Here is a 15,802-nt window from a genome sequence, read left to right as displayed (position 1 = left end):
ATAGAGTCTCTTTCTGCCACGAGAGCAGAGCGTGGCTGCCTGGTGTGTGGACCTGCCCAGGACTGTGAGTATCAGATAGAGTCTCTTTCTGCCACGAGAGCAGAGCGTGGCTGCCTGGTGTGTGGACCTGCCCAGGACTGTGAGTATTAGATAGAGTCTCTTTCTGCCACGAGAGCAGAGTGTGGCTGCCTGGTGTGTAGACCTGCCCAGGACTGTGAGTATCTGATAGAGTCTCTTTCTGCCACGAGAGCAGAGCGTGGCTGCCTGGTGTGTGGACCTGCCCAGGACTGTGAGTATCTGATAGACTCTCTTTCTGCCACGAGAGCAGAGTGTGGCTGCCTGGTGTGTGGACCTGCCCAGGACTGTGAGTATCTGATAGAGTCTCTTTCTGCCACGAGAGCAGAGCGTGGCTGCCTGGTGTGCTGACCTGCCCAGGACTGTGAGTATCTGATAGAGTCTCTTTCTGCCACGAGAGCAGAGTGTGGCTGCCTGGTGTGCTGACCTGCCCAGGACTGCGAGTGTCTGATAGAGTCTCTTTCTGCCACGAGAGCAGAGTGTGGCTGCCTGGTGTGCAGACCTGCCCAGGACTGTGAGTATCTGATAGAGTCTCTTTCTGCCACGAGAGCAGAGTGTGGCTGCCTGCTGTGTGGACCTGCCCAGGACTGTGAGTATCTGATAGACTCTCTTTCTGCCACGAGAGCAGAGTGTGGCTGCCTGGTGTGTGGACCTGCCCAGGACTGCGAGTATCTGACAGAGTCTCTTTCTGCCACGAGAGTAGAGTGTGGCTGCCTGGTGTGTGGACCTGCCCAGGACTGTGAGTGTCTGATAGAGTCTCTTTCTGCCACGAGAGCAGAGTGTGGCTGCCTGGTGTGTAGACCTGCCCAGGACTGTGAGTGTCTGATAGTCTCTCTTTCTGCCACGAGAGCAGAGCGTGGCTTCCTGGTGTGTGGACCTGCCCAGGACTGCGAGTGTCTGATAGACTCTCTTTCTGCCACGAGAGCAGAGCGGTGTGGACAAACACAACATCTTATTTGACTTCTTTTCTATAAACCAGAAATGGGTAAAAGTGACAGAGAACTAAATTTCGGCTTAGGAGAAGGCAGTGTTTCTAACAGTTACAGATGTCCAGAAATACCACGTGCTTCCCCGCAAGCAGAGTAGGGAGTGAGGGGTCTGCCTTGGGCAGGGATCAGGGTCAAGCACGGCAGACCCTTGACAAGAATGTAGGAACCACCAGGCATCGGGTCTGTGTCGGGACCACGCGCACTGCAAAACGGCTCTGTCCTTGAAATCTTGTGATCATCCGTTGTGTGTGTGTGTGGGGGGGGCAGTGTACGTGTTTAAACCCATCCAAATAGCTCTGAGGCCACTCTTTTGGGGGACCCGTTTTTCTGATCAATATCATGATAAGTGTTCTGCAAAGAGAGAGACTTGAGAAGCCACACGGCTCACAAACATCAGGGGACCAGGGACCGTGCAGACCCTCCGGTACTTCCAGCCTTTTGTCTAGTGCGTGTACACCAGTGGAATAGAGGTTGGTTTTGCACCTCATTTGCATAATGGAACCACTTTCTTTGACTTGCCGCTCGCTTTTCTGATGTTCTTGTTTAATAAAAAATAATTCAATGCTTCTTTTGTTTATTGTTTCATATTCATGATGAAATATCCCCTAATTTTTGTGAGCAGTTTACTTAGTTTAATACTATATTAACGTAAATGCAACCTCACAGAACCTTATACTGACTTACTTTAATAACCCTCCCCCCAAAAATGATGAATCAAAAGTCGAAAACCTCCGGAAATAAGAACACTATTACCGGTATTGACCTACTAGTGTATACATTTAGCAAATTTACAGAAAATAACCTTTTGCCTTCCATCGTAAACTCTGGCTCCTGTCTTTAGTGAGCTTTATGAAACTCCAAACAGCTGTGACGAGATTTACCTCCCACAGGCACGTTACTTTCTTAATGGTGCCTACTCACCTTCTTAAAATGTGCTCGGTTCTATTTGCATATAGACTGTGCTTTGGAAATTCTCCTGTTGTTAAAAGTCAGGTTCCAAAGGGGACGATGAAGTGTAAGGGGTGGGAGCCAGGAAGGCAGGGGGCCCACGAATTCTCACACCGAGAACCATGTGACAAGTAAGCAGCCCCCTGAGCACACGGGGGTGCCCCTCCCTTTCCCAGGGCCTTCACACTTTCCGACTTCCAGAATCGGGCCCAGAATCTGGAGCCCACCTCCAGCAGCGGGGCAGAGAGAGAGAGAGAACTCCTGAATTGCATGAGGCGTAGCTATATGTATATATATTAAAAAAAAATGTTAAAGTAAGTCAAAGCCTTTGACATAGTCCTTATCACAACTGAAGTCCTTCAAGAAAAAAACAATCTGTCCCATTAGCATTATGACTATTTCGGACGTAGTGATGCGGATGTGATCACAGTGTCTGATGCTCGTCTGTAATGTACGTCTTAGGTTTAGGGGTGAGGGGGCAGGCTGCCTGCTGGGAACCGTGAACGTGACTGGCAGTAAAGCTCCCCGATGACTTCCGTCCTGGCGCAGAACTCACAGGTCCTCAGTACACTCTGTCCCCTGCACTATCTCTAGGCCTGTGGACATGACTGAGGTCACCCGGAACAAATGTCTTCAGGACTTGGCACAGAAGCCAATGTTAGAATCCCAGGAGCCAACGTGTATCACTTCCATAGGCTCTATTATAATATTTTCTCGCAAAGTCTACCCCCACCCCCCGCGCACCAGTATGGAGATAAAACCTTTATACTCCAGTCGGTTCAAAATAGTTGTGTATACATTCAATAGCATATGATTTAAAAAAAAAAAAAAGTTGAAAACTGAGATAGTGTCTAAAGAAAGCACCCAGTTAGGAATAAAGGCAAATTTTATACATAAACAAACAAACATTAAAATGAATCCTGGGACAAAATTATAGGGAAATAAAAGAACGTTTCTTTTCCTTTTATTTGTATTACTGTTTTATAGGTGTTGTTTTTTGTTTGTTTTTTTTTTAAACATTCCAGCCAAAATAAATGTCCTGGCATTACTTAGACAAATAGATAGAAGTCAGTGGACTGTGTCAAACTGTACGGAGCCAAACGGAAGTCATGTTGGGGAATCTGTATCCATTTAATTCGTACTCGTGAAGCGGGGTGTGATGAGCTGCTCTAATACTTCTCTACACTGCAAGAAGTCAATCCGAATTAGTGCTGAACATATTTTAAAACATAGTCAATCACTCAGGCTAAAGACATCCCATCTAACAAGACCAGGTGAATGGTTTAATTAACACATGAGTGGTTCCCGTGACCCTTAGTTCAGAGGCTGTAAATGTGGACGGCCCTCTAATGCAGCTTAGATCTTTCCCTCAGCTTGTTTGTACTATTAACTTGCTTTTCTTTTCTCTTCTTCTTCTTCTTTTTTTTTTTTTTTTCTATAAAGTAAAGCTTTGCTAAGCAAAGATTACTTTGGACCCGGGTCCTCTCCAAGACTCACAAATTGTAAATGGATGGAAATAAAACAGCTGTGGTTGACCGTCCTGGATAAGAAAACACGGAGCCCAGATATTTATCTGTGATGCTCAGCGAGAAGGAAGTAGATTTGCCGTGAGTCACACTGAATTCTCTCTGACAAGTTTGACGTTGTTGTTAGGAGGATGTCGATGGTGATTAGGTTTGAGGGGGGATGGAGATTTTGTTTTGGGGTTTTTTTGTTGTTGTTTTTCATCATTCCAGAATTGACTAATCAATCTCTTCCTTCAGTAATTGACTACGCCAGGCCAGACTCGGACAATGAAGTCCTCCTCAATGCCAAATAGGTCGCTTCTGTCAGTGTGGACGTAATGTAAACTCTTTGGAAACAGGTCTCCAGGAGATGTTTGTGTGGTTAAAAAAAAAAAAAAAAAAGTCTTTCCCACGCTTTTCCTTAGGTGCCCTGAGAAGGAAGCTATTAGGAAGCCTGTTTGTTCAGAGGAATGTATGTAGTTACGTGGGGTGAGGAGGCTGGGAGCAGCTCCCCGGTGAGGAAGTGGGCCTCTGTTAAACGCTAATGGCCATCTACAGCTTAAAATGAGTCTGTCAGATTGTCCAAGGTTGTCGACAAGGGACAGAAACTAATTTCAGCAAGAGTTGGGGGGGAGGCACCCTCTGCATCAATAAAAAAAAAAATGGTTTTTTTAAACACACAAAACATAACCAGAAACATTCTGAAGAAGGTAGACGTGGGAGCCGTCTGCATCTGTGACATGTGACCATGTGTTACGGATCTAGATTCGTTAATGGTGTTGGCTCAGGAGGAGAGAACTGTCCTCACTAAGAGCAGGCAGGGAGGGACCCGAAACTGAAAATCAGAGTTGGACACAACGTGTGTGTGAACAGCCACTTGCAGTTTTGATCAGGGTTGGAGTTCAGTAAATTCAGGGACAACGTCGAGTCAAAATCCTGACTTATGCAAAGGAAGCAAATCCCTGAAACAAATACTGACTCTCACGGGTTCTCACCTCAAATGTGTGGGGTAAACACAGAAAAAAAAATACACCCTGATTTTTCTCATAGGTGTTTTTCCCCCTTTAAGGTGAGAGAAATAGGTTGAAATAGGGTGCCAGTCTTGGGTGGAAATAACACACTCTTACTAACGGAAAAAAAGTGAAGAAAGTTGACCGTTTACCCTTTTGTTTACCAGCTCTGCTGCGGCCCAGAGCCGTTTCTTTTGGTTTGGTTTTAACTGGGACAGGACGATAAAAGACTTCTCAGCATTTTAAGTGATGGAAACCCCAACTCAAATCAAAAAGTGATTTTTTTTTTTTTTTTTTTTTTTTGGTCTCTTTAGTTCAGAAGTCCAAGGGTAGGTGTTCTTTGGGAGAGGAAGACTACAGAAGATGAGATAGTGTCATCGGACATGCCTTCTCTCTCAGGGGGGTGTCCCCCTGCGATCACATGATCGCCAGCAGCAGCCCCCTAGCCTGCGCCCTTCCACAGGGAAAAGTGGGGGGGGGGGGTCTTGGTCTCAACACTCCCCACAAAGACCTCCTTGCATTTCTTGGGCTCTAAATGCATCAGGCCCCTCTCGAGCATGCTGGCTGGAGAAATACTTCGACTTGCGTGGTTTGGTCCCAAACCACACATACTCCGTATCTGAGCTGCACAGGCACCCACTCTGGGGGCCGAGAGGGGGGAAGGAGATGAACCCCACAGAGGAATCCGAACGTGGTCACCCAGGGGAGGCTGCATGGGTCCTCGCTGGGAAGGTGTCCCGTCTAGAGTGAGAGGCACCGGGGAGGAGGCCCTGGAATGCAACCAGGACGTGTATTTACCAAGGTGGAAAACTGCATGGAGCTGCTGTGAAGTAAATCAGGGGTCCCCAAACTTTTTACACAGGGGGCCAGTTCACTGTCCCTCAGACCGTTGGAGGGCCGGACTATAAAAAAAACTATGAACAAATCCCTATGCACACTGCACATATCTTATTTTAAAGTAAAAAAACAAAACGGGAACAAATATAATATTTAAAATAAAGAACAAGTAAATTTAAATCAACAAACTGACCAATATTTCAATGGGAACTATGCTCCTCTCACTGACCTCCAATGAAAGAGGTGCCCCTTCTGGAAGTGGGGCAGGGGCCGGATAAATGGCCTCAGGGGGCCGCATGTGGCCCGCGGGCCGTAGTTTGGGAACCCCTGAAGTAAATGTTTGTGCCCGACCCCCACCCCCAAGTTCAGATGTGGAAGCCCTAAGCCCCCGTGTGGCGGTCACTGGAGGCGGGCTTTTGGAGGGTGAGGAGGCCCCGAAAGTGGAGCCCTTGTGAACGAGATCAACGCCCGTGGAAGCAGGGATGTGTCCTGAGCGAGGCGGTCTCTCCGGGCACCCTGCCAGGACGCAGCAAGGGGCCGCCCTGTGCCCCCCAGGACGCGAGCCCTCCCTGGCACCCAGCCCTCCCGCCCCCGGATCTCGGGTTCCCAACCTGCGGAACCTGGGAGATGAATTCTGTTGTTTACGCCGCCCCGTGTCTGTCCAGCCCGAGCTGAAAAACAGCCAAACCTCCGGCTTTTTGAAAAAGTAGAGATTGAATGAGGTAGGAAAATGTCCCCAACTCTTCTACGCCCCCCTCGTGTTTTCAAGGTTTCTGAGGTGGTTCGGGTGACGGCCTTGCTGTAGCGGAGCCGTCTGTCCCCGGACGTAAATGAGTGCTCTGGGAACAAGTGACCGCGGCCGCCGCTGGAGGAGAGCAGCTTCCGTCCGCCCAGGTCGCCGTGTCCTTGCCGACCCGGTCTGTCCATTCCTGGGTCAAAGTAACGCTTCTGACGAGATCCTGTTTCTCTTTCTGACATCGGTGGGAAGACTGGGCGAGGGTATTGTCTGTGGAGCTGGAAACTAAAACCGGGTGGGTCAGGTCCGAGAACGGAGTTGCAGGACCTCCGGATGAGCAGTCCGGACTGTACGTGACGTCCCTTCCCCCTCGGCCCGCGTTGGGGCCCCGGACACCTCTGCGTTCTGCGTCTCCTCTGGGGCTGAGGTGGTTCAGAAGAACTCCGGGGGCGCATTCGTCAGCACCGACCTCGTCGCCCCCGCCCTCTGACGGAAGCTGACGCGCCTCTTGTGTTCTTGCTGCATGAACCGATCCCCGAGACGAGTCGTATTCTTTCTGTTTGCTTGTTTGTTTGTTCATCAGCTAGACAGGATAGGTATCCGATGGCCAGCTCTGCGTCCGGCAGTGTCCTGCGTCTCATTGTCGGAACTGTAAAATGTGCTGACCATGCCGTGTTGACCTGGAGTGGACATTCCTCCCGCTTCCTGGTCTCCAGGTTCTTTCCGAGTCTGTCCTTCCTTCCCGCCTGCCCAAGGAGAGTGACTAGCTGAAGCTTTGTGTTCCTCTCGTGTTCTGGGACCCCAGGCGCCCCTCCTGGGTGGTGCGTGCTCAGGGGGGACCTCAGTGATCTCCGCGTGGTTGACTGTGGCGCCCAGGGAGCGAACGACAGAGCTTCGGGGTCTGTAATGGAACGCGCTGTCATCCCGGAGGGCATTGGTCCCGGAGGCTGACGCTGGTTAGATTGCTCAGGGGCGTCTCTGCCAGCCTGGGGGAGAAAGGAGGGTGAGCTGTGGACACCCCGTGGCCCCTGTCACTGGGGAGAGGGCCCCAGTCAAGTCAGCTGGCCGGACAGGACAGCCAGGCGTCCCCTGCGCCCGCCCGCCCGCCTACCTGCCCTCCGGGAGCTAAGCTGCGAGACCAAAGGGGTGGCTTTCGCAGAACAGCGAGAGCCGTCGGGTCCCCGAAGGCGGGTTCAGGTCAGGAAACGGCTCTGGCGCTGCTCACGATGAACGGTTTGGGTCTCTCTGCTCTGTTTGCAGCTGTTCGAGTTTATGAACTTCCTGGCCGAGAACGTCATCTTCTGCTACATGGGGCTGGCGCTGTTCACCTTCCAGAACCACATCTTCAACGCCCTGTTCATCCTCGGAGCCTTCGTATCCTTCGGAGTGGGGAGCACGGGCTGGTCGGGGAGGACGTGGGAGCTGCGGTGACCGGCTTGTCCGTCCCGTTGTTCGAGTCACTCCCGCGGGCCTCCTGCGGGGCTCAGGGCTGCGGCAGACACGGCATTCCCAGCTAGGGAAGACGAGCACCCCAGGAAACCGGGGCCTTTGATACACACCTCTGGTTCGGTGTTAAGAACGTTTTGGAAACTACCGAGGAAAATGCAGGCGGAAGGCTGAGAAGGAGAGTGGCTCTTCTGGAATCACCAGGATATGTTTAAGATTAGGACTCGTTGACATAAGAGTGTCAACGCATTCTTTCTAGAGAACCAGGTGTCCCACTCATCCTGGCTGGAGAAGCGTGTGTTCAATCCGCGTTGGCGTGATCAGGAGGCAGCCCGGATCATGAGGCCTTAGACCAGGGGTCCCCAAACTATGGCCCGCGGGCCACATGCTGCCCCCTGAGGCCATTTATCTGCACCCCTCCGCACTTCCGGAAGGGGCACCTCTTTCATTGGTGGTCAGTGAGAGGAGCATAGTTCCCATTGAAATATTGGTCAGTTTGTTGATTTAAATTTACTTGTTCTTTATTTTAAATATTGTATTTGTTCCCGTTTTGTTTTTTTACTTTAAAATAAGATATGTGCAGTGTGCATAGGAATTTGTTCATAGCTTTTCTTATAGTCCGGCCCTCCGACGGTCTGAGGGACAGTGAACTGGCCCCCTGTGTAAAAAGTTTGGGGACCCCTGCCTTAGACCTCTCTTTCTGTGACAAGGTGGTAGAATGCGTCTTTCCAGCAAGGACTTTGAAAGCCGGCTACAGGGCGTGAAGACCAGAGGACGTGAGCCTGAGGCTCGTGCCTTCGGTAGCCGCGTCCCTGAGCACGTGCAGCTCTATTTGAAAGGGATGACCCGTTCCTCTACACAGAGCAACGCTGAACGCCACCCCTCACTCTGGATGACTTTTCTAGCGTCCCGCCTTGGGTGTAGGCATTCCCAGCGGGAATGGTTATCTATCTGAACGTGACAGGACCGAGGCCCTGGGGATGTCCCCAAGGACAGTCGGGCAGCTGTTGTCCTTCTTTCCGCTCGGAAAATGGACAAATGCCCCCTCTACCCCCACCCCACCCAGACCACAGGCAGGTGACCTCGCAGCCAGGACAGGGGCCCCTTTGTCAAAGCCCTGCTCTAACCACGCGCACCTGCACCACGTCCTGTTTCCTCTTCAGGGAGAACTCAGCTCAACCCTCTCAAGTTTCACCTGAAACTTGGGTCTTGGAAGGAAGCTCCTTCCCAAGGGATGCCACCCGGTGTGAGGGCACAGCGGAGCTGACAGCCAATCAGGACAGGAGTCCCGGGCGACACAGAGGGTGACGGCTGCCACCATCATATTCTCGTAGATTTTAACCTGTAAGGTTTGGGTGGAGAGAGATGCCTCTTAAAGCACGTTGGTTGTATTATATATTCCGATAGGCAATTCCTGTCAAAATTAAATCCACCCCCCAAAAATAATAATAATAATAAGTAAATAAGTGAAGTTAGCAAGATGCAGGGAGTATGAACCGATGGAAAGAGAGATGGTTATCCGGGGTCAGAATATATTTATTTTGTCTAAAGCACTGCTCGGGAAGATAAGGCCACAGCATCAGTGCGCACATACATACACACACGCACGCACACACACACATGCACACGCACACGCATGCACACGCACACACACATGCACATACACACGCGCGCGCACACACGCACACACATGTACATTCACACACGCACACATACATACACACACGCACATTCACGCACGCACACACACATGCACACTTATGTGTGCACACATACACATGCACGTGCACACACACGTGCACACATGCACATGCATGGACACATACACATACATGGACATGCATACACACGTGCACACATGCAGGCATACACACACGCACAGCCTGCCTCCCTGCAGCAGAACTGAGCGTCCACTCTGCCATCAACCACGTAAATGTGGTGAGAAAATTCAGGGCGGCTGACACGGTTTGGGGGGTTCATGATGGTCAGTTGAATAGATACCCGAGACAGGCGGCCTTCTCTTGTTATTTCCAGAAAGGGGTGGCTTTGGAAAACGAACATCGGAAGCCAGGCAGGTACAGGCGTGTCGGCGTGTCCAACATCCCCATGTCCTGGGTGGGTGGCGACAGAGAGGCGGGTGGTCCGAGCCCCGGGGCCCCTCCCGCCCGCGTGGCAGCGCTGTTTTCCTCAACGTGTCCTGCGCCGGGCGGCAGCTCGCCGTCTTCGTGGCCAGAGCCTGCAACATCTACCCGCTGTCCTTCCTCCTGAACCTGGGCCGCAGGCGGAGGACACCCTGGAGCTTCCAGCACATGATGATGTTCTCAGGTGCGTGAGCGGCGTGGGGCACTCGGGCCCGCGTTCTCGCACGAGTCCTGCGTCCCCGTCCGTGCCCAGCCCCCCGCCGGCACTCGTAAGTTCTGAGCAACAGGGGGTGTTTCTCTCCAGAAAAAAAAAAAGCAAAAAAAAAAAAAAACCAGAATGAAAGGAGATCTTGTTGGGGGGCCTCCACCCACAGCCCCGGCCAGACACTGTCCAGGAACAGGCAGGGGACTTCCCCTGACCCCCTGCAGGTCAGTTTTCCTATGGGGGGGGTTTGCAGCATCACTTTGTAAATTGCAGACTGCAAGGTCGGTCATCTGTAAATGGCACCTTCCTTACCAATGTCCTGGTTCCTCCTCCTTCTGGTCCCGGCCCCTGTGCCCTGCTGAGATCTGGGAACATCTCGTGCTCAAGACAAAAGCACACCACCTCTCCCTCCGTGTGCCCAGGTATTTGTTGAGGAGACACATGCAGATTGCACTCTCACCACGTGCTCAGAGCAGTCCCAGTCTGGGAGGGGGAGGCTGCCCTGCTCTCTGGAAGCTCATGTGCTGCTTGATCGAACCGTGCCTGAAGGCCCCCTTCTCCCAGAGAAAAGGGAACCAAACACACTTGCTGGCCCTGAACTACTCTGGGACTTGTGGTTTCTTTCTGTTCAGTTTTCCCGACCATCCGTCTTTCCTATTTGGAGACGTCTCCATGACACGCCTCCTCGGTGTGTACACGCTGACATTATACTCATAGGCAGTTCCTGGGAAGACGTGTCAGAGTGAAACGACCACACGCAAATTCTCTCAGGATGGAGCAAACACGTAAAATTTGGGGTGCCCAGGGGGATATGGGAAAACCTGTCAGCGACTACCATTTCTTGAATATCTACTGTTGGCTGCTCACTATAGCTCCATCCCGTGAAGCCGATACCAACCCATTATGGTTTTGGGATGGAGACACTGAGGCTCAGGATCTCAGAGAGGAGACCTGCCTTGATCAAGGACAGAAGCGATCCTGAGCTCAGATCTGGGGGACTCCCCTGAAAACCCGACAACGGGTTTCAACACCTACATTTTTTAGAAGTAGCCCAAGCAGTCGGGCTGGTTTCCCGTTCAGTTTTATTCCCGTTCAGCCTGTTCCTCACCGTAGAGAGGGCAGCTCCGGGCACACGGAGAGCCGGACTTGAGCCTGCCTCCTGTCGGGCTCTGACGGTGCCTCCCTACGCTCCCAGACACACCAGAGCTGAGAGAGGGAGACGTGTGGGGGACGAGGTGGACGGACAGGGGGCTGGGCCGAGAGCAGCCGTGAAGTTTGCTGAGGCGTTGACGTGTGTGGTGGGAAAGGGGGTCGGCCCCCCGGCTGCCTGGTTGCAAAGCATCTCCAGGGGCCGGGAAGCTCCCTTCGTTCTTCTCATGAAAACATCAGAGGGCGTCCTCTGGAGAAGACAGGCGCATTCTTAACGCCTGGGTGTCATGTTTTAAGGGATGCTTTTATTTTATACAAAGAAGACTGTGAGGATAGCTATACGGGGATGTGAAGTGATCTGTGCAGGTGGCCACCGGCTTGACCGTCTCTCCAGGCTTCGGCACCGATATTTGCTTGCTTAGCTGGAGACTGGGCTGCATTAAAACCTGAGGCCAGCCCTGGCCGGTTGGCTCAGCAGTAGAGCGTTGGCCCGGCGTGTGGAAGTCCAGGGTTTGATTCCCAGCCAGGGCACACAGGAGAAGCGCCCATCTGCTTCTCCACCCTTCTTTCCACCTCCTCTCTCTTTCCCTCTCTCTCTCTCTCTCTCTCTCTCTCTCTCTCTCTCTCTCTCTCTCTCTCCTGCTCCTGAAGCCATGGCTCGATTGATTCCAGTGCATCAGCCTTGGGAGCTGAGGGTGGCTCCATGGAGCCTCTGCCTCAGGTGCTAAAAATAGCTCAGTTGTGAGCACGGCTCCAGACGGGGGTTGCAGGGTGGATCCTAGTCGGGGCACATGTGGGAGTCTATCTCCCTTCCTCTCATTTAAAAAAACAGACAAACAAAAAAACAAACTAACAAACAAAACAAACGGAGGCCAGCAGTATGGGGTGTGACCAGAATTTGCTGGTATCTTTACAGTTGATATTCTAAAGCAGGGAGTCAGCAAACGATGGCCCTTGAACCAAACCCAGCCTGGGCTAATCCTGTGAATCAAGTTGGAGCCCAGCCAGACACTTGTTGTTTTTTGAAGCAGATGACTTTGGCCGCCCGGGGAGGGGGGGCAGGGGGGGTTCTGGCAGCCTTCCTGGAACCCCGTGACTCGGGGACGGGGACCTGTGGGGACACACAGCCCTCCGCACGGCAGGTCTCTGCCGATCTGGACGCCGAGAGGGAGGCGCAGAGAGAGGCACCGGGCTGGTGGAGGAGCCGGGCAGTGGGTCAGAGCACGTGCTTCCCTGTGTGTCCATCTCTGCTGCCCTCTGAAGAGAGACGCTGGACCCCGCTGTGTCCTGTCATCTGAACCAGGAAGAGAGAGTGACCGCAGCGGGCGCCGTCCTATGAAACCTCATCCGTGAGCTCACACGGCACCAGGTGGCCAGGTGTTGCTGCCCGTGGGGCTGGGGGTCCCCTCGCTGGTCCCCCATGTCCATGGGCATCCAGGTAGCTGCCCGCACCCGCGGAGCAAGAGGCAGGCACGGCCGGACAGCGGCACACGCAGAGAATGTCTCCGTTAGCGTTCATTCCCCCCCCCCAATGGCAAAAGACTGCCGTTCTTATTCACATACGGGGCCACCAGCGTCCTGCAGACGGACACCTCAAGACCCACCGTCAGCATGGCAGAGACTGTCTTCCTCAGCGTCTGTTTGAGGAGCTGCCTGTCAGGCCACGGTCACAGCCCATGTGAGACCAGGACCCCCAAGTGGGTGCCTGCAGCCAGCCAGCTCCCCCCTCCTCTCCACGGGAAAGGAAACGCAGGCAGAATTCACGAAGGTGACGAGCCGGTGTCATGGACCCCGTGGTGCCCAGGAGCAGGGACCTATGTCGGCCGCCACCCAAGCTGACGGAACAGGAAGCTACCAGAACGGCCTCACGGCAACTACTGGCCGCGGAGTGACAGGGGCCCGTCCCTGTGCCCTCTCGGTCCCTGACGCCCGAGGCGTGGCCCTCAGACCAGGGCATGTCCCTGTGCTCTCTCGGTCCCCGAGGTGTGGCCCTCAGACCAGGGCCCGTCCCTGTGCCCTCTCTGTCCCTGACGCACGAGGCGTGGCCCTCCGACCAGGGGTCCGTCCCTGTGCCCTCTCTGTCCCTGACGCCCGAGGCGTGGCCCTCCGACCGGGGGCCCGTCCCTGTGCCCTCTCTGTCCCTGACGCCTGAGGCGTGGCCCTCAGACCGGGGGCCCGTCCCTGTGCCCTCTCTGTCCCTGACGCCCGAGGCGTGGCCCTCAGACCGGGGGCCCGTCCCTGTGCCCTCTCTGTCCCTGACGCCCGAGGCGTGGCCCTCCGACCGGGGGCCCGTCCCTGTGCCCTCTCTGTCCCTGACGCCCGAGGCGTGGCCCTCAGACCGGGGGCTCGTCCCTGTGCCCTCTCTGTCCCTGACGCACGAGGTGTGGCCCTCCGACCAGGGGTCCGTCCCTGTGCCCTCTCTGTCCCTGACGCCCGAGGCGTGGCCCTCAGACCAGGGCCCGTCCCTGTGCCCTCTCTGTCCCTGACGCCCGAGGCGTGGCCCTCCGACCGGGGGCCCGTCCCTGTGCCCTCTCTGTCCCTGACGCCCGAGGCGTGGCCCTCAGACCGGGGGCCCGTCCCTGTGCCCTCTCTGTCCCTGACGCACGAGGCGTGGCCCTCCGACCAGGGGTCCGTCCCTGTGCCCTCTCTGTCCCTGACGCCCGAGGCGTGGCCCTCCGACCGGGGGCCCGTCCCTGTGCCCTCTCTGTCCCTGACGCCCGAGGCGTGGCCCTCAGACCGGGGGCATGTCCCTGTGCCCTCTCGGTCCCTGACGCCCGAGGCGTGGCCCTCCGACCGGGGGCATGTCCCTGTGCCCTCTCGGTCCCTGACGCCCGAGGCGTGGCCCTCCGACCGGGGGCATGTCCCTGTGCCCTCTCGGTCCCTGACGCCCGAGGCGTGGCCCTCAGACCAGGGGCCCGTCCCTGTGCCCTCTCGGTCCCTGACGCCCGAGGCGTGGCCCTCCGACTAGGGCATGTCCCTGTGCCCTCTCGGTCCCTGACACCCGAGGTGTGGCCCTCAGACCAGGGCATGTCCCTGTGCCCTCTCGGTCCCTGACGCCCGAGGCGTGGCCCTCAGACCAGGGCCCATCCCTGTGCCCTCTCTGTCCCTGACGCCCGAGGTGTGGCCCTCAGACCAGGGGCTCGTCCCTGTGCCCTCTCGGTCCCTGACACCCAAGGTGTGGCCCTCCGACCAGGGCATGTCCCTGTGCCCTCTCGGTCCCTGACGCCCAAGGCGTGGCCCTCAGACCAGGGGCCCATCCCTGTGCCCTCTCGGTCCCTGACCCCCGAGGCGTGGCCCTCAGACCGGGGGCCCGTCCCTGTGCCCTCTCGGTCCCTGACGCCCAAGGCGTGGCCCTCAGACCAGGGGCCCGTCCCTGTGCCCTCTCAGTCCCTGACGCCCAAGGCGTGGCCCTCAGACCAGGGGCCCATCCCTGTGCCCTCTCGGTCCCTGACGCCCGAGGCGTGGCCCTCAGACCAGGGGCCCGTCCCTGTGCCCTCTCGGTCCCTGACCCCCGAGGCGTGGCCCTCCGACCAGCAGCAGCAGCGTGGGCACCACCCGAGAGCTCCCTGGAAACACCCAGCCCGCACCTGCTCTCTGAGAAGCCACCCCGGGGAATTCACCCGCCTGGCCCGAACGCCTGAGAAGCACGTCCCCGCACGGAGTCACTGGTCCCCGGGGAATTCACCTGTCCTGCCCGGAACGCCCGAGAGGCACGTCCCCGCACGGAGTCACCGGACGCGGTCTCTGTCCCGAGCTTCTCTCTCTGTCCCGTCTTCCTCCGCCCGGCCGCGCCCTGGTTTGCCTCGGACACCCGTGGGTTCCAGCTCTGCTTCTCGCCCTCCCCTCTGCCGCCTGACCCTCAGAGATGCAGGGGCAGGTACAGGATTGCTTCCGGCGCCTCGAGGCTCGCCGTGTACTTCTTGCCTGTTCCCTGGGCTCTCCCTCTGCCCAGAGCCCTTCCTGGGAGGACTGACCGCCCGCCTTCACGCCCTCGGGCAGCTGGTTCCTTTCACTGTTCAGTTTCAGCTTAGACATCTCATGTTACATCCCGTGGGAAGCGTCCACCTGGGCTGGTCCCTGTCTGCTGTGTGTGTAGACCCAGGACTCTCCTGTCCCCGCAGCTGCTGACCCCACTCTCCCGTGACTTCTGGGGCTGTCTGCCCAGACGCCCCTCGAGACTGCGAGTCTATCAGACAGGTTTCTACAGCCTCGCTTTTCTGTGCGGTCCACCCCGTGCCTCAGCGCCCAGCACTCTGTTCATGTTAAAGAGCAGAAGGTTGTATTGGTGGATCCTTGTCCTTAACGTCATTGTTGCGTAGCTCCTGACCCTGGAACCCAGCAAGCCTGGCCTGAGCACCACCCGTGTGGAGCTGACAGTCCCCCAGGGCTGACAGAACAGGAAGAGCCTCCCCCCGAAGTAACTGGTGGCCGAACAGGCCAATGAATGAAATCAACCGCCACGTGGCCCATCCGATTAAATTTGCAAACTTTAATGACGTGCCACTTAAGCAGCAATAATTATATAATAATAGAGATCGGCCCTGGCTGGTTGGCTTAATGGATAGAGTGCCGGCCTAGTGTCTGGACATCTCAGGTTCGATCCTCAATCAGGACCGGAGCGCACAAGAGAAGTGACCATCTGTTTCTCTCCCCTTTCCTCTCGCCCCTCTCTCTCTCTTCCCCTCCCGCAGCCAGTGGCTCAATTTGTTCGAGTGTCATTCCCAGGTGCTGAGAATAGCTTGGTTGGTCCTAGCATCTGCC

The 15,802-nt window shown here is 55.4% G+C and overlaps 1 protein-coding gene across 1 annotated transcript in view; it reads left to right on the top strand.

Annotated features, from left to right (window-relative positions):
* The window catches only part of SLC9A9 (solute carrier family 9 member A9), a 498,743-nt gene that overhangs the window by 304,553 nt on the left and 178,388 nt on the right, over positions 1 to 15,802 (top strand). The window contains exons 10-11 of the mRNA XM_066347824.1: positions 7,361 to 7,474; positions 9,760 to 9,871. Coding sequence (XP_066203921.1) covers positions 7,361 to 7,474; positions 9,760 to 9,871 — 226 coding nt within the window. The remainder of the gene's footprint in view (positions 1 to 7,360; positions 7,475 to 9,759; positions 9,872 to 15,802) is intronic.

The sequence above is a fragment of the Saccopteryx leptura genome, chromosome 8 (assembly GCF_036850995.1).
Source record: "Saccopteryx leptura isolate mSacLep1 chromosome 8, mSacLep1_pri_phased_curated, whole genome shotgun sequence".
In the NCBI taxonomy this organism is placed as follows: Eukaryota; Metazoa; Chordata; class Mammalia; order Chiroptera; family Emballonuridae; genus Saccopteryx; species Saccopteryx leptura.
Note: the sequence above shows the minus strand (reverse complement) of the source record. Positions and strands in the feature narration are given on the sequence as shown.